Source organism: Drosophila sechellia, chromosome 3R (assembly GCF_004382195.2).
Source record: "Drosophila sechellia strain sech25 chromosome 3R, ASM438219v1, whole genome shotgun sequence".
In the NCBI taxonomy this organism is placed as follows: Eukaryota; Metazoa; Arthropoda; class Insecta; order Diptera; family Drosophilidae; genus Drosophila; species Drosophila sechellia.
This window is the reverse complement of record NC_045952.1, coordinates 17,671,454-17,692,438: the sequence shown is the minus strand read 5'-3', so window position 1 is coordinate 17,692,438 and position 20,985 is coordinate 17,671,454. Positions and strand designations below refer to the sequence as shown.

Sequence of the window (20,985 nt, the reverse complement as noted above, 5' to 3'; positions counted from 1 at the left end):
GGTATGAATACAGTGAATAAACATTTTATTCATCGAACATGTAGCACTTGATGGAAACTTACGAAACGGAAAACACAAAACGATAGTTGTAAAGAATTGTTTTTAGGGAGAACAAAGTGAGAGGCGTGTCTTTTTTTTTTTTGAATAGAACCTATTTAATAGCTGGCTAGCGAATATATTCATCGGGATTCAGTGCATCGACCCAAGGTGCACACCCAGTCCATAAATCTGTCAAGTGTGTCTAATGTTTAGAGCCAAACTGGCAGCCATCCGCTCATCCGTAGTCTGTTTAAGTTGAATATGTTTAAATTGAGGAAAATTAAATGTTATGATTTACTCCCGGAAATCTTTCCTCTTGTTTGATAACAAAAACATTTCAGATTAAATACATATATTTTATTTAGATATAGTTCAGCGTTTATACTTATACAATTCGTCGTATACTTTATTTTCTTTTGTTCGCCTCGGCGCTTTTGATGCGTTTTCGCATATGTTTGGGGATTACTCTGAAAACTTCGCAATCGATTTGCACGGGCATTGAATTCTGCCTCATTTTCAGCCACCTCAACTCCATGTCAGCGCTGGACTTAACCTCGCCTGGTTATTTAAGTTAATTTACATATTAAAATTTGTTAACCAATTTAAACCATTTACAAATGATTACTTACCAACGGTCTTGCTTCTCTGGGTTTTTGCATTTTTTTGGGCTTTGACCCCACTGACTATCAAACTGTTTTCATCGTCCGGAGTGGAATCATTTCGCAGTGCATCCCCGCGCTGCAACTTCTGGCGCCTGGCGGCCAGGTTGCTCTCCAAGCTGATGCCTTCCATTTTCCGGCTATGACCCTTTCGCTTTCGTGTGTGCATCCGGTATGCGGTTTGTATCTTCTTGGCCGCCTCCTCCTCGATGAATCGTTCCAAGGACTCACTGATCGCATCGTTGCCAAAGGATGCCTTGGTGTCCAAAGTGGATGACTTGGTGCCAGCACTGGCCCGCCGCAATCTTCGCCTGGTAAGGAAACCACGAGCTCCGGCCTGGATCTTCGTGGCCGCAGAAACAATTGTGGATTCCGTTTCAGTGGATGTGCCCATGGCATCCGCCATGGCCGTGTCTATTTCAAAATCCTCGCTACTGACCTTTTTCGGATCAAAGTAATCGGAATCCGTTTCAGACAACGAGTAGGCCATCATCTTCTTTCGAATGTTCTCCGAAGTCTCGTCGTCCAAACAGAAACTGCTCGCACCCATGCCATTAGCTCCGTTTTCCACATAACTCAGAGCATCATCGATGGTCACAGATCTGAATAGTCCTCGCGGATCATCTCCTGCGATGGTGTAGTGCCTCATCAAATGCACCCTTCCGGACTCCTCCTCATTGAGCAACTCCTTCTCTTGGTTATTTTCGGACACTGCATCACCAAAGACCACGGAATCGCTTTGAGCAGAGCTCTCCCTAGTTTCGTCCCTCTGCAGCCGGTTGTAGACGATGATATCTCCATCCTCGATGTCCAGGCTGGATTGCTCCTGCAGAGAACTAATGGTCCGGATCACGGGCTCATCAAAACTGGGATCTGCTGAGGAAATCCTCTCGTGGGACTTCGAGTCACGAAGCTGGGACATTTTTTCAATTACTTCCTCTGGCTTGGATAACTTAACAGTTGCTTTGTCTATTGTATCTGCAGATAGAGTGCCCAGGCTCGCAGTGTCAGATAGAGAAGAATCTGTATTCTCGACTTTTTGACTAGCAATATCCGATTCTGATTCACATTCGGAAACATTAATCAGCGAAGCGGTTCTTTTTATACAAGGTTCTTCAATAACTTCTTCAAGAAGTTTCGTACTTGGAAACGGTCCTTGTCTAGAAGAATATTCAATCTCGTTTTGCAGAAAATCGTTGAGCAGTTCTTGAGTTGAGGCGATGTCCAGAGCTAAAGAAAATATTGTGAATTTACTTGGGGAATTAACAGACATTAAATGGTTTTTCTCAACTTACACTGTACGAGTCCGCCAAAGTCAGATTGCGATAGGAGAAGGGGATCCTCCACTGAATCAAGCCGAGCTTCAGAAGCTTCCGCTAAACCTGCTAAACCAGAAGAGATTGCATTATCCTTTTCGGATGCATCGCCTGGGCAGTCATCGATTATGGTACCCGGATTTAATTTAGATTCAAGCGAGCCATGCGTTCTATCTACTGTTTCAACTGATTCTACTTGCGTGCTGGTGGTTAGCTCGGCTTTACTTGTGGTTGCAATTGCAGCTGGATCCGGATTGGTTTCCACCTCAACACCTTCAACGACTCCCTGGCTTGGTATTATGCGAGTTGATCCCACATACCACTCGGACTTCGGTTGCATCTTAGAAGTATCTTCTGAAGTATCTTCTGCATCTTCGATAGCTTCGGTAATTAAACTTCGTGATGGTGTTCCAGCAGCTGGATAGTTTGCGGTCTCTATGGCCGTTATGCGGGAACTGGTAATGGAGTCAATGGAGCAGCTATCTTCGAAATGTTCAAGTTTTCTTCTTTCCATATATTGTCTGAACGCTCTTTGTATTATTAGAGCTGCACTTGACATTCCTACGAGATCATCCTTTGATGGATGAGTGGTACTTGCCTGAGATAGATTCGTCAGTTCAGTTTTTATTTCTTCTGATGGTTTTTCTATCTCTACTAATTTTTCTTTCAGTTCCATTGGCTGTAATTCTTCGATCTCTTTATCAGGCGATTTTGTCGAATTCGTTGCATCTAAATTGACTTTTGAAATGTTTTCTATTTCGCTGAACTCATCCGACTTTAATTCTTTTACTCTTTTAGGTTCTTCACTTAATTGTGACAAATTTATTGTTGCTGAAATTGTTTCTACAACCTGTTCTTCATCCTGGCGATTTTCTGTTGGAAATTCCAATGCGTCCAAAGGTTTTTTAACTTCTGCAGATACACTTGCCGAATTAACTTTGCTTAAAATCACATTCGGAGGGTCTTTTTGTTCCTGAGACCCTTCCCCCTTTAATTCTTTTATCTCTTTGGGTTTTTTAGTTAAATCATATTCGGTTTCTGCTTCCTTTAGAACATCGTTAAGCTCTTCAGGTTGCAATTCGTTTATAATATCTGGGTAATCAGCTACTTCTTGATTGTGAATTGGGATTAAACTATCTTCTTTATTAGAATTAAATTTATTCCCCATTTCAACTTCTGCGGTTAATTTTACCGAGTTAAGTGAGCTTGAATCATCTTTTACTGTAATTCCTGCATCTTGTTGTCTTTCTGATTGTAGTTTGAGATACCTTCTATAAGCCCTTTGAATTTTAGAAGCTGCATTATTTTGCTCTAGTTCTGTGTCAACTGAAGATTGAGTGTTATTAAGTTCCGTGCGGATCTTACTAGAATATAGTTTGAATCCCTTTTGAATAATCAGTGCAGCCATTTCTTGTTTTTGAGTCCTTTGTTTTACCTTTTCAAGGTATCTTCGATAAGCTCTTTGAATTTTCCTCGCAGCAAGACTTTGTTTTGATTTTTGAGCATCATAAGCTTTCTGCTTAAGGGTATTCCTAACCCACTTTTGAATAACTATTGCAGCTCTGTTTTGGTTTTCAAAATCAGATTCATTGCGAGGCTCACTTTTTAAAGAAGACCTATTCTTGAAACGTTTGTAAGCTCTTTCTATGATTTGCACAGATCTTGTGATATTCAAAATGTCCTTTTTATAAGCTGACTCAAATTCTTTAATTGAATTTGTAGGAGATTTTGGTTTCACTACATTACTTTCATTCAGATTTAGTTCTGAGGATTGTCCTTGACTATTAAATTCATTGGTCATCTCATTTTCATTATCGAGTTCCAATATGGTTTGTAGTTTAGTTCCGCCGGTTTGCTGATATTCAGGATCGCCTTCTGAAACTTCAATAATTTCAATTTCCTCCTCGTTGGAATCGATATCTGATTCCGTTTGAGCAACTTCAATATCTTTTACTTCTTTCTTAGCATCTTTACTCGGTTGATTTTGAAATCTTTTCGGTATCTTGTATTTGGGTTTTCCATCATCCGAATCGAAGGACACAAAAAATGAAACTGAATTCTTTGGTTTTGGTTTTACAGCTTCCACTATTTCCTTGGGAGTATAGTAACTTGGAGCTCTTTCTGAGAAAATCATAGGTTCTTCTACAACAGAAGATACTTCTTTCCCCGAATCTGGTCTTTGGGTTTCAACCGGAGCTGGAGGGACCACCAAATCCCTTTCAGCTGTCACCTTGGGCTCCACATATATATCATACCAGGCGCCATCGTCGTTGGGAGTCTTGAATGACTTGAGCTGCAACTCAGCTATGGGTGTGGGCACAAGTCGTCCCGATGTTAGGGTGCCAATATCTTTTTCTCTTACACTAGGGCTAGATAACTTCTTGGTGGTCTTTTCAATCTCAATATGGTTAGTAGGTAAATTTTGGGTGCCAATTAATTGATTAGATACAAGCAATGTAGAGTTTCTCTGCTAATTTAAAAACAAATTTAAAACGTTTTCGATTCTGAACTCTTACCAGTAATTACTTCGGGTTTTTGGGGTGAGTCGCCTTCGTGCTTTGCTTCCACAACTATGACAATTTATATTCATTAAAAGTTATTGTGATTGTGCCTAGTTTTTAACTTACTATCTTTTTCCTTAATATCGGGAGAGACTGTTTTGGTATCTGGCGTTTCGGTTTTACCAAGTTTTGATGGATCATCTGAAGAATCATCTTCGAGCACCAAGTCATTTACATCTATGGTCTTCATATTTTCAACTACTTTTTCAGACACTGGTTCTACATAAACAACAACATTTCTTAAAAAAATGTTATTTTAAAGTGATTTTCTTACTTGTGTGATCTATACTATCTTCGTCTTCGATATCTTTGCTTGTTGTATTGCTAGGTTTATTAGATGATTCAGATTCACCTGCGTTAATGAAAACCATGTTTTAATATTAAGGAATATTAACATCTAAGACGTATACTTACTGTGTTTTTCAGTAGACAAGTTGAATGGTTCCCCCGTTTCCTTTTCGGTAATAACTTCAGCTCGTATGTCCTGCAATTCCTGTGAACTGGGCTTGTTATTTAACGGGCTATTAACAGATTCGCCCTTATTTGTAGCAGGTAAGTCAACTAGGATAAAAATATTAAATTATAATCATAGCATAACAATTGTACTGTAATTTACTTACCAACTGCAATGGCAGCTTTTCCCTTGGACATTTCCTCATCAACTTTTTGGGATTCTTGGACAAGATCTTCTTCGGTGTTTTTATCAAGTGAAGTTGACTTTTCTTTTTCTGGTGCAGGTTTTTCATCAAGTGAAGTTGACTTTTCTTTTTCTAATGAAGGTTCTTCATCAAGTGAAGGTGACTTTTCTTTTTCTGATAAAGGTTTTTTAACAAGTGAAGTTGGCTTTTCTTTTTCTGATGAAGGGTTTTCATTAAGTGAAGTTGAATTTTCTTTTGCTGATGAAGGCGGTTTTTCAAGTGAAGCAGACACTTCGTTTTCTGATAAGTATAAAAAGTTTGCGATTGAACTGAGTAAATGAAAATATACATATTTATTATTTTATATTACCTGTCATATCTATTATTTTTTCAACGGCTTTGTTTTCATCTTCAAAATGAAATACAAAAATTATGTTTTATTATCTTTGGAAATGGAAAATGTATATATACCTTCTGCATCATCTGAAGATTCCTCCGATTTTTTCGTAATTTTGGCATCTTCGTCTTGCACAGACTCAGTTTTGGTTGAAATAATTTTCTCCTCCGATCGTTTAGATAGAGTTTTCAATTCCTCAATCTCATCTTCGACTTTCTCAGGTTCCAAATTGATTGGAGCCGTTTCTTTACAGGATTCTAAGTCTTTAGAATTATCATCGGGGTGTTCCGGTATTATTTTACCTATTTCAGCAGCTTCGTTCTCCATTTCTTGATTTTCAACTTGCTCCGTTTCGGAATGTTGTGGTTCAGCTTTTAAACTTTCAGATTCCCCAATTGATATTTCACCTATATTTTAATATAGGTATAAAAATTAGTTATTCCAAGGACTATGATAAAGGTTAGTTACCATCAATAACAGAGAGTTCTGTGCTAGCTGCGGTGTCTTGAATATCACTAGCATTGGGTGTTATTTTGTCATTATCATCTAGTCCTTTTGATTTAATAAACAATATTGTTAAGTTATTATTCATCTTTTGTTCGAACTAGACATTCACTTACCTGGGGATGTAACAGAAATGTGAGAGACCAATAAATCTGTTTCATTTTTCAACTGAGTCCGTTCAGTAATGTCATCAACATTTTGTGATTCATTATTAGTTTCTTTGGAATTATTTTTGCTGAAAATGCTGGTTTTTTCTGTAAATGATCCCTTAGTTTCTGAACTTTCAGATTCTATTGGAATGACTTCCTCTTGTGACAGCATTTTTATTTTATCCTTTAAGTTTTCTAGTTCTTTTGGGGAGTCATCACAATGAGGTTTATCTTAAAATTGAACAAAAAACAGTCAAAAATAATGATCAAAGATGTAATGAGCTTACTTACCCGATTCTTCTACATTTTCTTTAATGTTTTGTTCTGACAAATCAGTTTCGGAAAGTAATATATCTCCAAGGACCTCTTTCGTTGCCTCTAAATCATCGATTGATATTGACTCCTTCTCTACTTCTGTAAAGGTTCGTTTTGTATTATTAATACTTTACAATATTTTAAAACTTACTTGGCAAATCATATTCCTCTGCTAAGCTTGAATTACTATGTTCAACAATTTTATCTTCAGATGGTAAATCCCCCATTCGTTCTTGGGTATGTTCCGATACTAAAGAAAATATTTTTGGTGAATATAATAAATATAAATCATTTTCATATTTACCAGCTTCGAGTTTGTTGAACGTTATTTCATGATTTGGTAAATTAACGATGTCATCTAATGGCTCTTCATTATTTATCTCTACCTTTTCAGTACTGCCGGAAACTTCATCATCTTTTGTATTTGGTGTTGTTTTCGGCACATCTTCCACTTTAGGTATTATTTCCGATTTTCCATCCAAATCCAGTTTCTGGTCATTGTTTATATGAATTTCTTCCTGATCAACTGGATTTTCGATAATCAACACATCCTGAGAATCCGAATTGGATTGAACATTGTCTTCATCTTCAGTACTTCTCTTTTCTCTAATCTTTTCATGTGTATCTGAAGACTGGATCTTCTCATTTAAAACTACACTTTGCGTTTCTAGAGATGCTTCCAAATTGTTTTCACCTAAAGATTCAAAAGGAGTTTCTAAACAAAATTAAATTTAATTTAAACAATTCTTTAATAAATTTATATCTTGTTTACCTTGCTCACAACCTTCTAGATTATGATTGATAAGGATGGTTTTCACGCTATCTACTTCTACGTTGGGGATACTTTTAGGCTCTTCTGCTACAGAGACCCCTTCAGTTAGATCGTTAGCTAAATATATAGTTAAAACGTATTAAATCTTTATTACTTACAAATGTAATAAGTACATACCTTTAGAATCATGGGGACTTGCTGATGAATCTTCCAAAATATCTTCAACATGCTCAATTTCAATTGAAACTGTGGGAGTAATTTCGTTTTTAAGTGGAACTTCCTGTAATTGACTTTCAGAATTTTGAATTTTATCTTTCTCCTCGTTTTTCGGTTCATTAGATGAAGGGATAGCCGGTTCCACAATATTTTCTTGTACAGCTTCACTTTCTTTTTTCTCAATGTTATTATGCAATGCGCTGTCTTCTTCGCGACTTTCTTTAAGAAGATCACTGCTTGAGTCTTCAGCTTTAATTGCATCATCAGTTTTTGGATCTAAGTCGTTTGCAAGTGGTTTATCTTTAGAGTCCTCATGTGTTTCCTGTTCTGCATCCAAGCTGCTTTTATTAGATTTTAATTGATCCTCGCTTGCCGACTTATAGTCTTTACTTTTATTTTCAGCTTTTACCTCGACTTGAGGTATCGTTTCCAGATCTAGACTTGTTTTATTATCAACTATAAATTCCGGTTCAGAATCTTCAGTAGTTCTCTTCTCCTCAGTAATGTGCTCTTCAAGTTTAGCCGGTTGATGCTCGTTCACCTCTAACTCAACATCGAATTCTTTTGATTCGTTATTCAAATCCTTGATGTTTTGCAAATCTGGTTTGCAAATCATGCTTTCAATTAGGGCGCCGCTAAGAATTTCTGAAAAATTGTCACGTTTTAATAGATTGCAACACGAAAATGAGAAGCAACTTCTGCTTAAAGAAGGAAATTTAATGGGAAAAGATTAGCATAATTACCGCTTTTCCGTAAATTTATCGACTTTTGTTCGCCCTTAATGGCTTCCGCAAAATACTCCTTCTCAAGGCCGGCATCAACATTACTGTTCTCCACTTCCTCGTCCTCGTGAATTATTTTTTGATGGACTCGTTCCTCGAAGTTCGCCATTCCCAGTTCGGTGGACTCCGTTGAGAGCAGAGCGGTGGAGACGGATGTGTAGGATCCCGTCTCGGAGGCATTGTCATTGAGTTCCTCGGCCTGATCTGTGCCGGTGGATGTGGTTCTTTTGGCCCTATGTCGTGCCACCATTCGCCGGTAGGCTCTCTGGATTATGATGGCTGCTGTTGCTAAGGATACTGGGCCGTGTTTCAATCGATTTTGCTCCTGCTTCTTTTTCAAATATATGCGATAATGTCGTTGAATGACGACAACGGCTTTCATATAGTCGGCCGCTTTGGGTTTAACATCGGCTTTTTGTGCGTCACGTGAATTTTTAAGTTTTTCCACTCGCTTCTGGGCCAAATGGCGACGCACCTGCCTTTGAATCAGGAGGATAGCTGCCACATACTCGACGCTATTGCATTTATCCTTTTCGCGACCTATTTTCCGCTCGTTTAGATATCGGCGAAAATGCCTTTGAATGATGACGACCGATTGTATGTAGGTAATTCTGCTGGAAAATTCTAGCTGATCGGCCTCGGCTAATTTGTTGTCTGTATATACGGATGCAGTGTTTTCCACATCCATTCTATTCGCACTCAGTACTCGACCACACTCACAGGTTACTTTCGTTGCAGGAGTTAGGTTTTCTTTGTCCTTCAATGACTTTTCGTAGGACGAGTACTTGCTGTACTCAATTCGACCCGACTTTTCCTTGGACATCCGCTGAAAGTACTCCTGTGCGAATATGTATATATTATCCGGTTTTTCTCTCAAAACTGCTTTTATAAACTGTTTGATGAGGTCGGTGAGCTTTTCTGGTATTATATTAAACACCATGGACAGAGGAACCTGCTGACGTATGCGGTTTTTCATGATGGTTTCGTAAGTTTGCACCGGTTCGTATTTTCGCACCGATTGATGTGATTTTTCACCCACAATCATGTTGAAAAAACTGGCCGAAAAGCCATACAAATCAGCCGGCTTTTCACGTAACACCTCCTTGGTATAGACCTTCATTAGGTCCCGCAGTCCTTCGGGAACTCTTGGTAAACTCGCAGTCGTCATTTTGTTAACTCAGGCACTTTGCATGGGAAAATGTTGAATCAATACTGACCAACGAAGGTGTTCGAATGTCAATGGAAACCTCGATGGCTGGCAGTTGCCATGTCAACACCTTGGGTGCCAAAACATATCGCCAGCTGACGTCGCTCCAACTTGTTGCTCCCACAAGGAATAATAAATGAAGTATAGGGTTTATTCTGGGATTCTATATATATGGCCAGTAATGACCCTCAATAACTGGAGTGTGACGCGGATTCCGAGACTTACCAATAAATATTTTAAGATATTATTACCTGAACCAAAAATAGCATTTAAATACAGTTTAATTTATCGGGTGTTCTTACATTTTTCAGCTGAACCAAATTGTCATAATTTGATACTTTGATACTGATACTTTGACTCAACTGAAAAATACGGAACCGCCCCTTAATCAACAATTTATTTTCCACAACTAATTGAGATCCTCTGGTGATTCTACAATTCTGCAAATTATGGGAACGTCTTCGATGTTTGTGTTGTCATTGTCGGAGGGCTTCAGGGTTTCGGAAATTATATCGTTTTTGAATTTCTTCCAGTCACAAGCTTTACGATAGTGGGCGAAAAGGGCTTCTCTGGATGGAACCATGACGCCCACATACAAAAGTCTGCGCTCCCAGACATTGCCGGGATTTTGTTTCTTCTCCAGCAGGAAAAATCTGGGAAGTATCAGGCATTGAACCGTGCTCCTTGCCATTATGACGCGATTTTCCATTTTCTCGCCCAAGCCGAAAATGCCTCCAAATGTTATGGTACCCACATCGATGAAATGGCTTTCAATTGTGGGTGTCGTCTGCAAGGAGAATGTCAGAATGGTGAAATATATTCAAAATAGAGTTCACCTTATATTTAAGGAACACTTTTCATGTATTAATTTTCCTAGGCACTTACGGATGAACCACTGCTTGAGGTGAAACTGGATAGGGATGACGAAAAAATAGAACTCCCATCGTAATCGATTTCCGTAATATTATTCAAAGCAGGACCGAAACGGAAGGATTGCTTAAACTCCATGTCCGTGTAGTCTGAGCCCGATGAATATGATTCGATATCACTTTCATCCTCGCACATTTCCCAAAAATTCTCAAACACATCTTCACTGATCAACCTATTTTCACTGCGAGAAAATACGGACATCGTTGACTTTCGAATCGAACGGCGCCAAGTGAAACGCGATTTTTGTGGCGGCGATTTGATCATGCCGCATCTTTTTTCTATATCTCTTAGATCCATTTTTCGCATCTGTATATTAGTTAAATTAATATTTACATCAAATAAAAAACAAACTACAAATCAAGCAATAACACAGGATAGACTATACCCAAATATTTGCAGTTGCTTACATTTAAAAATGAACTTACCATCTGTATATTAGTTAAATTAAAATTTACATCAAATAAAAAACAAACTACAAATCAAGCAATAACACAGGATAGACTATACCCAAATATTTGCAGTTGCTTACATTTAAAAATGAACTTACCTTGCGGTTGAGAGCACTTTTTTCTCCCGTGGAACTGGAACTCGTACTTGCCACAAGATCAAGAATATCAATTTTTGACTGATCTTCGTGGGTGCTTGGAGAGGAAAATGTGGATCTCACGGCTTTTCTAAACATTTTGGACACATCACCTTCAGCCGCCGGCAAAAGATCATATACCTTTTTACCCCTTTTCATACTAACCTAGAAATGGAGTAAAGGGTTTAAGTAGAAATCAAAGGTTTTCAGAACGGCTGACCTTTATATTCAGACACTGTAGGATCAGACATTCTCCACTGAGCACGAAGTGGACATTGGTCATGGATCCTATATCCTCACAGAATATGGTATCCAGTGGATCGAATTGCTTCAGTCTCCCATATCGGCAAGCTTCTACGATCTACAGAAGTGCATTTTGTAGATTGAAAAGAATTTTATTTATGGGACGGTTTTGATATTAGATTGTAAATATTTATAGGAAAATGTTTCTCTTCATGAATTATTCTTAAGAAATGAATGTTGAAGGCTTATAATGAGTGAAATGGTTTGTAATGGGACATGATGCTTTTGAGAACTTTGTAGTGTGGAATCCTTTGGCTCCTTTACCTGATCGTCATCGAGAAAGTCAAAGTAGTCCAGTGCCTTGAGGGCCCGCTTCTTCTCGTCCCAAATCTTGGTCATGTAGGCCCCAAGAATCGGTGCAAAATCATAGTCATACAGGACGAGCAGTTCGCAGTAGGCTGCAAAGTGAATCGTTCAATAGTTGCTGGCGAACTGGCGAACTGGCGAATTGGCGACTCCCATCGAATCGGGGCACATGGAAGCCAAGTACTGCTGGTACTGGTGCTTCTGGTGGCGTGCATCTGTTTTTTATTTATTTTCTTTTTTTTAAGATTGCCAGCACGAGGAGTAACAGGCACAACAGCCGAAAAATCAAGCCAATGCGCCAAAGGAAGGGTGTTGTTTTGGGCCAACCTATATATTTGACTGAATAGTTTATACTACTGAATACGAATACCTGGCGGATTCGTGACGGACTCGGGAGGAGGGGGTATTTTGTTATTCATTTTGATTGAATCGAATTAGGACTTAACGTTGTTTATTGCTGATTAAATTGGTGGGTACAGGCAATCGCAAATGAAGCAACAAAACCAAACAAACTCCCAATAAACACAATCGTACAAATCGCGTGCTGACCCTATGTATTTCCCATTTATTCCGACATGAGCCGCAAATAGTGCCAGTTTACCTAATTCACTTTCTTATCATACTTAAGTGTGATTTAATTGGGAGAGATAAGAATGTTAGCTATGCTGGTGCTAGCTCTCAGAATAAAGAATATAATTAAAAGATATTAAATATGACTTAATAACTCAGTTAAAAACTCACTTGCTGCTCTGAAGGTGTGAGTTCGTTTGATGCCCTGCAAGAGCTCCACATCACCCATCATATCTCCAGCACCAAGGAATCCCATGATCACTCCTTCTCCCTTCTATCAAATCAAAAGTTAGGAGAATGTATTTATACTAGTCAGCCATTACCTGGTTTTTTTGGTTTTTAATCATATGTACTTCCCCTGTTAGTACAAAAAACACGGTTATAGGAGCATCCGATTGCCTTATGATAATGCGACCAGCGTCCACGGGCATCAAACGGACCACAGGAACTAGTCGAGCTCGAATTTTCTAAAGAAACCCAAAGTCAGTTGCTAGCCAACACATACAAAAAGGGTACTTCACTGGACTGAAGCCTGCCAAACATGTCAACTTAGCAAACAGTTGACATAATTTCCTTCTTTCCGCAATTGTTCGAATCACATGCGGCGTTCGAATTAAAGATTTGTCCTGTCATAAAGTAGGTAATTCTTCGTTTGTTACATATATTTTGAATAATTATGTTATACCGCTGCAGTTAGGAACCCCGATTTGGATTTTGTGCGCACTCTGGTGGATAAATTCCTCATGACGTTTGAAGTTATCCTTGGGTCACCTTCGTTTTCGCGCCAGGGATCATTTAGGCTCATTATGCGAACCACTTTTTTGAACAAGGCCTTGAGCGATTGAATTCTTTTAGTATCTGCTGTGATTTTTGTACGTCGTTGCATTTTAACTTTGCAACGAAAAAATAAAAAAAAAAATAAAAAAAAGTATATACGAACAAAATGTGTGTTTTAGTTATTTTTGTGTGACATAATATAACAAAATAAATTTGAAAAACCCAGTATCGGGCTCTAAGACCATTTATTATATGTTTTTAAGATTCGTTGTAATTATTTGTAAATATTTTAAATTAGCGTTACAAATTTCCCTAACCGTTTCATCAGAGATGCCGTTTTTAAACGCGCGCCACAAAGGGGAAATTTCGAAACAGCTGTCCCGCTGGCGCTTCACTTTGAATGGCAAACGGGAAATTTCGGTTTGGTTGCCGTGGAGATCGCGAACAAAAAAGTTTGTTTTAAATTAGTCGGTTGTATTAGCATTTGAAAATAGCACTCCCGGACGTGGAATGGATGCCAGTATAGTGGAGAATGCTCCTAATCAAAAGGAGGCAGATGGTAAAGTAAGTTCATCTATTTTTGGTGCATTTTCCATTGATGAGCAACCGAAAACTTTCTCTTTTTCTGTAGATGGCTAAAACGGAGGAGTCTGAAAAGCCATCGAACAGCATTGGACTGCTGCCCATTATGATATTTCTGGCGGCGACGGTGGCCACGGCCGTGGTGGTGGAGTTGCTACCCCATGCCAGCAAAGTCTTTCCCTGGAAGTCAACAGATTCTTCAGCGGATCAGCTGCAGCCACCGCCCACATATGCGATCTTTGGGCGCAGTCCCACGGAGGATCACCTGGTGCATGTGGTCAGTGTGCTGCACAAGTTCGGCTACCAAAGAGTGGGAGTTAACGAGAGCTGGAATCTTTTGTGGGCCCACGACTATCCATTTCTTTCGTTCGCCAATCTCAAGAATCTCGGACAGCATCAGATGGTGAACCACTACCCGGGCTGCGGTTACCTAACCAACAAGGTGGACCTGTGCACCACCCAGTTGCCCTTTCTACCGCGCGCCTTTCGATTGCCAGCGGAACGGGAGGAGTTCCTGGACTACGCCAGGGAGAATCCCCAGGTACTCTTCGTCCAAAAGCACAACGAGCATCGGCACATTAGGGTGCGCGCTCCCGCTGACATTGCCTTTGCATCGAACGACTCCTTTGTCCAGGAATTCGTTCAGCGACCCTATCTGGTGGATGGCCACAAGTTCGACATCGGCGTCTATGTAGTCATTACCTCGGTTAATCCCTTGCGAGTTTACATCTACACGGGCGACGTTCTGTTCCGGTACTGCCCCGTGAAATACCATCCCTTCGATGCCGAGAATGTGGACAAGTACATTGTGGGGGATGACTACCTGCCCACTTGGGAGGTTCCTTCGCTGCGCAAGTACTACAATCGCTTTGGCGGCAGCATGCGCACCGTTTTTGAAGCCTATGTCCGAGATCAGGGAAAGGATCCCGCCCAGATTTGGCATCAAGTGGAGCACATAGTACGCACCACGATTGCGGCCAAGGAGAAGGACATCGTTAACATACTGCGATCCTACCGGACTCACAACTTCTTCGATCTGATGCGATTTGATTTGTTTATCGACGAGGATCTGAAAGTTTTTCTCATGGAGGCCAACATGTCTCCTAATCTTTCTTCGGCCCATTTCAAGCCCAACTCGCTGTTGTACGAGCAAGTTTTATACAGCGTATTTAATTTGGTGGGAATAAGACCACTTACATCAACAAGTGGCACAATGTAAGTAATATTAATTTTATTAAACTCAACGTACTTTTAAATGTATTTAATTTAAGGCTCGGCGAAAGCAGCGAGATGATCACAGCCGACAAAAACCTGGCCACCGACTTGAACAAATGCGCTGCACACGATTGCGACAAGTCCTGCAACAAGGAGGAGTGCGATCTTTGCCTGCAATGCCTCAGTGGCTCGGAGTACAAGATGCTGCAGCAGGCTCATCAGGAGCACTTGCATCGCGTGGACATGAAGCGCATTTTCCCTAAGCCCATTGTACGTAGTATGTTCGAGAAACTTAGAAATCATTAACTCATATCCTTACTTTATGTAGCACGATCCAACGAGATTCGATGTTATGGTGGAAACTGCAAACATGACAAAGAAAAACGTTTGGATGACCCGCTGGTTCTACAACAAATGCCAATTTGATGCCGCCTGGTGCAATTAGATCAATTTAATTATCTTCTTATGTAAATACTTACTGTGACATGGTAACCTCTTATGCTCAGCATAAGTTAATTGGCCACCGATACTTAGTTCTTAATAGATAAAATAGCAAATTGGCTTAATGTTGTAAATGGCCATTTAATAATTAGCATTCAATTGGAATGGAAACCATCTAGACACTTTGACAACGAAACACGTACAAATATAAAACCGTCCTAAAATTATATTAAATTTTAACCTCTTTTAAATTGTTTAAGTCTACATTTCTAGTAAAGATTTCAAATTAACCATGAAAGGTTAATATGTTGTATACCTAAATCATTTATCTCACTATAATCTTACGAAGGGAACTATTATTATAAAAATCTCAATCCCACTTTATTGGGCTTTACGCGATCAACAAGTATGTATGTTACAAAATTACAAGTATATTCGCAAGTGGTACCATTGAACAAGGTCTAAACTATTACGATCATTTAGTGTATTAAGTACCATGTGCCTCTAATTTCGTTTGCCGAATAACTTACTGCTAATGGTCAAACCCGTTCGTTGCGGCAGGTCATTGTCCATTTCATCCGGGTCCAGAGGGCCCGAACCGAGCTGCAGTTGTCGCCAACGTCCTCGACCATGGGTACCTACCCATACCAGCAGTATCGACTGTGGCGACAGAGCGGTGGAAAACAGAACGCTCGCTCAAGCGATGCCGGCTCATTGGTGCCTGTGCCTGTGCGATGGAACGGCGTACACTTATTGCAAACCGATAAGACGCGAGATATGTCAATGTCAACATAAACATAAGCAGAGGAATAAATACACATGGGCAGTGGCAATCAATGCCGCTGTGCTCGCAGAGAATCGCGACCTCGTCGCAACCCGGGCCATAATCGGAGCTACACGAGGAAATGTCAGGTTTGATAAAATATTGGCCGGCACACATTCTTACTCAGAGTGGAGAGCCGAAGAGCTCGACCAGCTCAGTCCAGTCCAGTCCGCAAAATAGATGGATGGATGGACGGAGCTGGACTTGGACTTGGACTGAAGTCCCCATCCCCATGCCCATGCCCACATCCAGAGTCGCTGAGCTGATCGGAGCTGAGCTTTTTGTCGAAATGGAGATGAAGACGGCGACGAAGACGCTTTGTCGGCAATTACTTGTGGCGGTGTGAAGCGATGGATTTATTGCCCCAACAGCTAATCAACCAGCTGAATTTATCGCTGACTTCATTCGACATTTAGAGGCTCCATACGCGGTGCATTAGTTGTGATTGCGCCATGGGAAAATACAAGGAATAAAGAGAACAAAAACAATAACAAAAGAAGCCAAATAGGCAGAAGAAAAGGGACACTGATCGTCTGATAGGTGCAAATTGCTGCTTGATAAAAAAGTTATTCCCCCGAGTCCAAATCAGTGCAATGGGTATCGGGTTCTGGGAAGCCCCCTCTATTCCCCCCAATTTACTTGTACTTCGGGTACTTGAAAGACATTGGAGCTTCCGTTTAACGGTTAGATGCCCCCCACCCCCCTGGATCCTCTTTGGAATACCAGGCGTAAACAACTTTTTCTCGGTTTTAGGCTGCGGTGCCATCGTTCCGTAATTAATAGCGGCTCATGCGTGGCAATTTAAATAGCCGCTAATTGTAACCACCGTCAAACAAAACCAGTTAAAATGCCAGGAAATGGCCACCGTGCAGAAGGCAGCGCCACATAAGCCATATACCCATACCCATACCCATACCCATTGCCATGTAGATGGCCAGAAGCAGCTGCCGCTCGCACTCCTCTGAAATTTGTAATTTTGCTCTTAATGCCGGCGCATATTTCATTTGCATCTCGCAGTCTCGCAGTTGTGGAGCCGAGAAGCCATCTACAGCTATCCCAGGAGCTAAAGCCAACCAAAATGCTTAGGCACTGGCGCAAATGAAGTACTCGGCAGGATGGTTAATACGCGACCATGGGCGAACTGGTTCATTACATTATAATGCACGATTCTTTTACTCTTTGGCTCATTTTCAAACTTATACTTAACACCAAGCCGGCTTTATATCGCTTTTGGTTTGGTTTTAGTTTTGGCTTTCGGTTTGGATCAGTTCAGTTTTGGTGTCCAGTATGCAAATTCCTTGGATGCAACATCTGTTCTCCTTAAGGTCGTTACCTTCATGACACCACACCGTTAAACGAGAGGAGGCGATCCCGATCCCGATCCCGATGCCGATGCCATTATTTCTCATGCATACGCTCATTAGCTCGTAATCTGATATGCGTACTTAAGTTTCCATTAAAAAAAGTGATTGCTTTTGAGCAAGTGTTTCCTCGGGAAGTCCGACTTTTTCCACTCATCAGTACTTGTTGTGATAAAAAATAAGAATCTTTCAGATACTCACTTTACCATGCTCAGTACTAGTCCACACATCCTTTTTGACAAAGCCAAGATTAAGATCCCATGTCCAAGGTTTCAAATCTAAAGTTTTGGTAATTGGAGATACTCAAGTGAGCGATATAAAAGTAGTTTTAGGATCCTGTTGCCTGGAAATTCATCGTAATGGTATAACAATTCACATTTAGTGCGCACTGTAAAATCAAAGAACATGCTGCATTCATGGAATAAATAATTAATCAGGATGGAGAATGTTAGACTAGGATACCAAACTATCCTACTTAAAGTCTTGCAACTTAAGGCCTAATGATGGATTTTTTGTTATAAAAACAACTTTGTTTTAAGTAAGCATCTTGATGCAATTTAACCCCCTGATTGGTTGGAAAACCAGTGATTACTCGGATACTCGCAGTAACGGACGAAATTGGAATTGCTTGCCAGATAAATGTGCGGGATAGGATAGCATTGGATAGGATAGGATAGGATTGGATTGGATGGGATGCTGGCTGATGCGATTGGGTCGATGTGATGATGCATCTGGGCATTGGAGCAACAGAACAAAAACGAAATAAAACAACAAAGAGCTGCAAGGGACTTTGGAGAGACTATGACTACGACTATCCGGTTTGGTGGCCAAAAAGCGATGCCAAGACCAAAACTAAAAGCCCAGCGGATGGCAAGTTCGCCAGTTTTCAACTATGTAGCAGTGGCAACTGCGATACGATGCGCTGCGATGCGATGCTCATGGCTTGGATCAATTTCAATGCCTTCTTGCATCCGTTAGGTGACCTCGAGAACTTCAAAGAATTTGAATAGCTATTGAAAATTATGGTGCATGGATGGAATGGCCAGCGGCAAAAGAAAAGTGTTGGAGCTGCCGGTTCCCGGTTCCCAGTTCCCAGTTCCCATATCCCAGTGTCGAGTCTCTGGACTACAGGCCAGCCATCCCAGCAACTCCAGATCCTTGTCTTCCTCCACACAGATGCGATGCACATGCTCGCAGTACTTACATACATATATGTATGCACTCTGGAGTGTATGTACTTACTTGACCCTTGAGTCTTGGGTCTATCTTCTTTTCTTGCCGAGTTGAGATACTTTGCGCTTTAGGTTTATGCAGATAAGTGCGAGGACGTCTTTATTCAGACACAAAACAAGGGCAGCAACTTCTGGCGATTTAAAATGGAGTGAAATATTACATATAGGTGATGTTGATTAACATAAAAAAAAACTAAATATATATGTTAATAAAATCTCTATTCCCTTTGATTTGAATTCAACTACATTACATTACTTTTCTTATTATATTCCAAAATTTACTTAAATCCAAAATGCCCATTTAATACTCCGCACATGATAAGTGGCAAAAATAGGTCGAGCCTCCAAAAAGAAATCGCTTTCGAACGCAATATTGATCTATGTTCATTGCCAGGAGATCGATTAAATATCAGGCGAAAGGGAAAACGCAGCGGAGACCCCCCTACCCCCAATGGCTCCACTTTGGGTTCGATTTGGTTTGGTTTGGCAATCGCCACCCCACTCGGCAGCGGAAAACATGTGCCTATTGACAGAATATTGACAGAAGCTATTTCACTTTTCGGGGTGTGACAGACATGCCGGCGTTGCCTTTGCCCCTGCCACTTGGCCCATACTGTAGTCGTTGCCGTCGACGACTGCAACACCCCCTCCAAGTGCACTGGAAAAAATGCTATAAAAATATTACAAAATTTTTTTATTAAATTCGGGATATATCTAAATTTGATATGCCTAGAAAGTTGCGCATTTTAAGGAAATATTTCTCAAGAGCTCCGTCGAAGGTACTGACTTGCATATATCCACCATACCCATACATCATGTTTCCTTGCTGTGCACCACCACCCACCAAGTTGCGGCGAAGTGGAGAAGGAGCACTGGGAGCAGTCCTGGGTAGCTGGGTTTCCGTCTGTGCCAAAAGTTTTGACTGCGATTCAATAAACAAACGGTATTATTAAATAATGCGCTCGTTTTGCAGCGTCGCAAGTTTTGGCCGAGAAATCGGTTCCGCTGCCCGATTTGTCTTATGCAGTGGCGCGAGTGCAAATGGATTAATATCCACATGTGTATATCCCCGTATATATATGCACATATATATATATATATATATATGGATACATATGTATAGCCAACGTATAGCCGCCAAATTCGGCGCGGCTCTGAAGTTGAACGGCGCTCCGCTCGGAGGTGTTTTAATGAATGTTGCCAGGATACAGGTGCCAGGTGAGGCCATTTTGTTATTTTTATTTGCATTGACAGTCGGCACTTGAACACCGGAGGAACCAGAGGAACCGGAGGCGTCGGATTCGGGCCGCGAGTATATTGGCCAGTGCTCGAAGGGCTGAAGAACCGATCGGAAATCCCGCCATGCGGACGCCTTTTGCCAACTTTGATTTCAACTTTTCGCCGGGCTGCAAGTGCGAGTGCTCGGAATCGGAGTTCCATATCTATAGCCATAGCCTGGTGTCCATTTCGTGCCCCGCCGAATCCGAATGTCCCGCGCTCCTGGTCATCATCATCCATGCTATCCACGCGCCACACACTCATCCGCGCGTCCTGTCGGCCGTTCTCCATCCTCGAGGTGAGTCCTCAATTGGCTTGGATCCCTTTGGAAATCCAGTGTGCAACAATTTAGATTCGTTTGCATACGCGGCCATGCATGAATAAATCGAAGTGGTGGATGTATGTAAATTTACCTAAGATATTGAGCCATGTGGCTGGGCACGAACCTCCGAGCAGGTGGGGTCTGCCACATCGTATGTGGCACTCAAATTAACGCCCGGGAAATATGTGGCGTGCGACATTGGCACCTCTATTATGAAAACTATTTCGATGCACGATTTGGGGTGAAGCAGATAAGGTGGAAATTGTAGTATCAAAACGCCATTAAGCTGAAATTGAAAGTAATGGTAAATTCCAAAGTAAAAGTAAAAAGTATTTCGCTTGAATTTCAAATTTTAATTACTTAGAACTAGCACTTTTTACCTTAATTTTGGAGCAATGAAAGCAGAGACAGAAAAATGGAATAAGTTTATTTATAATTAGTAAGGAACACATTAACAGTAAGTTTTGCTAATGGAAAAAGTGAACAAAAGTCTTAAAAATTCATTTTTTTATAGCCTCCTTCCTGTGAAAAGCAGTCAGTATTTCCAAAGTAAAATACTCCGAGCACGGTAAGCTATTAAGTTATTAAAGGCAATAAAAATTAATTAAGATCAGCCATGTTTTTTGCGACCTTGAAAGAAGCTACTATAAAATTTCAAGGAATATAACCACCTATGGTTCGAAATGACCAAGGGTAAACAGAGGTCC

The 20,985-nt window shown here is 40.6% G+C and overlaps 4 protein-coding genes across 13 annotated transcripts; 1 reads left to right on the top strand and 3 right to left on the bottom strand.

Moving 5' to 3' along the window:
* Positions 1–374: 374 nt before the first annotated feature.
* LOC6606915 (titin homolog) lies at positions 375–9,531 on the bottom strand. Of its 5 annotated transcripts, none has more exons than XM_032723005.1 (18): positions 8,310–9,531; positions 7,528–8,211; positions 7,351–7,467; positions 6,883–7,293; positions 6,730–6,828; positions 6,555–6,677; positions 6,231–6,494; positions 6,079–6,162; positions 5,685–6,017; positions 5,584–5,622; positions 5,196–5,513; positions 4,990–5,136; positions 4,850–4,927; positions 4,642–4,794; positions 4,531–4,584; positions 1,994–2,083; positions 669–1,928; positions 375–597 (listed from the first exon to the last, which is right to left on the bottom strand). In XM_032723005.1, exons 1-18 carry the CDS (start codon positions 9,514–9,516, stop codon positions 446–448), a joined length of 5,613 nt encoding a protein of 1,870 aa, XP_032578896.1. In that variant the 5' UTR covers positions 9,517–9,531; the 3' UTR covers positions 375–445. The 5 variants fall into 5 exon arrangements, with proteins under 5 accessions (XP_032578896.1, XP_032578897.1, XP_032578893.1 ...); XM_032723006.1 differs by having other exon boundaries at positions 1,994–2,080; XM_032723002.1 differs by having other exon boundaries at positions 1,994–4,484; positions 4,541–4,584.
* A 298-nt stretch (positions 9,532–9,829) lies between these two features.
* On the bottom strand, positions 9,830–11,789 carry LOC6606914. Of its 5 annotated transcripts, XM_032723009.1 has the most exons (5): positions 11,636–11,789; positions 11,289–11,429; positions 11,033–11,233; positions 10,441–10,791; positions 9,830–10,342 (listed from the first exon to the last, which is right to left on the bottom strand). In XM_032723009.1, exons 1-5 carry the CDS (start codon positions 11,708–11,710, stop codon positions 9,965–9,967), a joined length of 1,146 nt encoding a protein of 381 aa, XP_032578900.1. In that variant the 5' UTR covers positions 11,711–11,789; the 3' UTR covers positions 9,830–9,964. The 5 variants fall into 5 exon arrangements, with proteins under 5 accessions (XP_032578900.1, XP_032578901.1, XP_032578902.1 ...); XM_032723010.1 differs by lacking the exon at positions 10,441–10,791; XM_032723013.1 differs by lacking the exon at positions 9,830–10,342 and having other exon boundaries at positions 10,596–10,666.
* A 411-nt stretch (positions 11,790–12,200) lies between these two features.
* On the bottom strand, positions 12,201–13,400 carry LOC116801748. Its single transcript, XM_032723016.1, has 4 exons — positions 12,933–13,400; positions 12,769–12,873; positions 12,571–12,714; positions 12,201–12,521 (listed from the first exon to the last, which is right to left on the bottom strand). The coding sequence occupies exons 1-4, from the start codon at positions 13,131–13,133 to the stop codon at positions 12,384–12,386; spliced, it is 588 nt and encodes a 195-aa protein (XP_032578907.1). The 5' UTR covers positions 13,134–13,400; the 3' UTR covers positions 12,201–12,383.
* A 50-nt stretch (positions 13,401–13,450) lies between these two features.
* On the top strand, positions 13,451–15,489 carry LOC6606913 (probable tubulin polyglutamylase ttll-15). 2 transcript variants are annotated; one of them, XM_002031671.2, is made up of 4 exons: positions 13,451–13,588; positions 13,656–14,821; positions 14,878–15,091; positions 15,150–15,489. In XM_002031671.2, the coding sequence occupies exons 1-4, from the start codon at positions 13,535–13,537 to the stop codon at positions 15,264–15,266; spliced, it is 1,551 nt and encodes a 516-aa protein (XP_002031707.2). In that variant the 5' UTR covers positions 13,451–13,534; the 3' UTR covers positions 15,267–15,489. The 2 variants fall into 2 exon arrangements, with proteins under 2 accessions (XP_002031707.2, XP_032578898.1); XM_032723007.1 differs by having other exon boundaries at positions 13,464–13,583.
* The last annotated feature ends 5,496 nt before the right edge of the window (positions 15,490–20,985 follow it).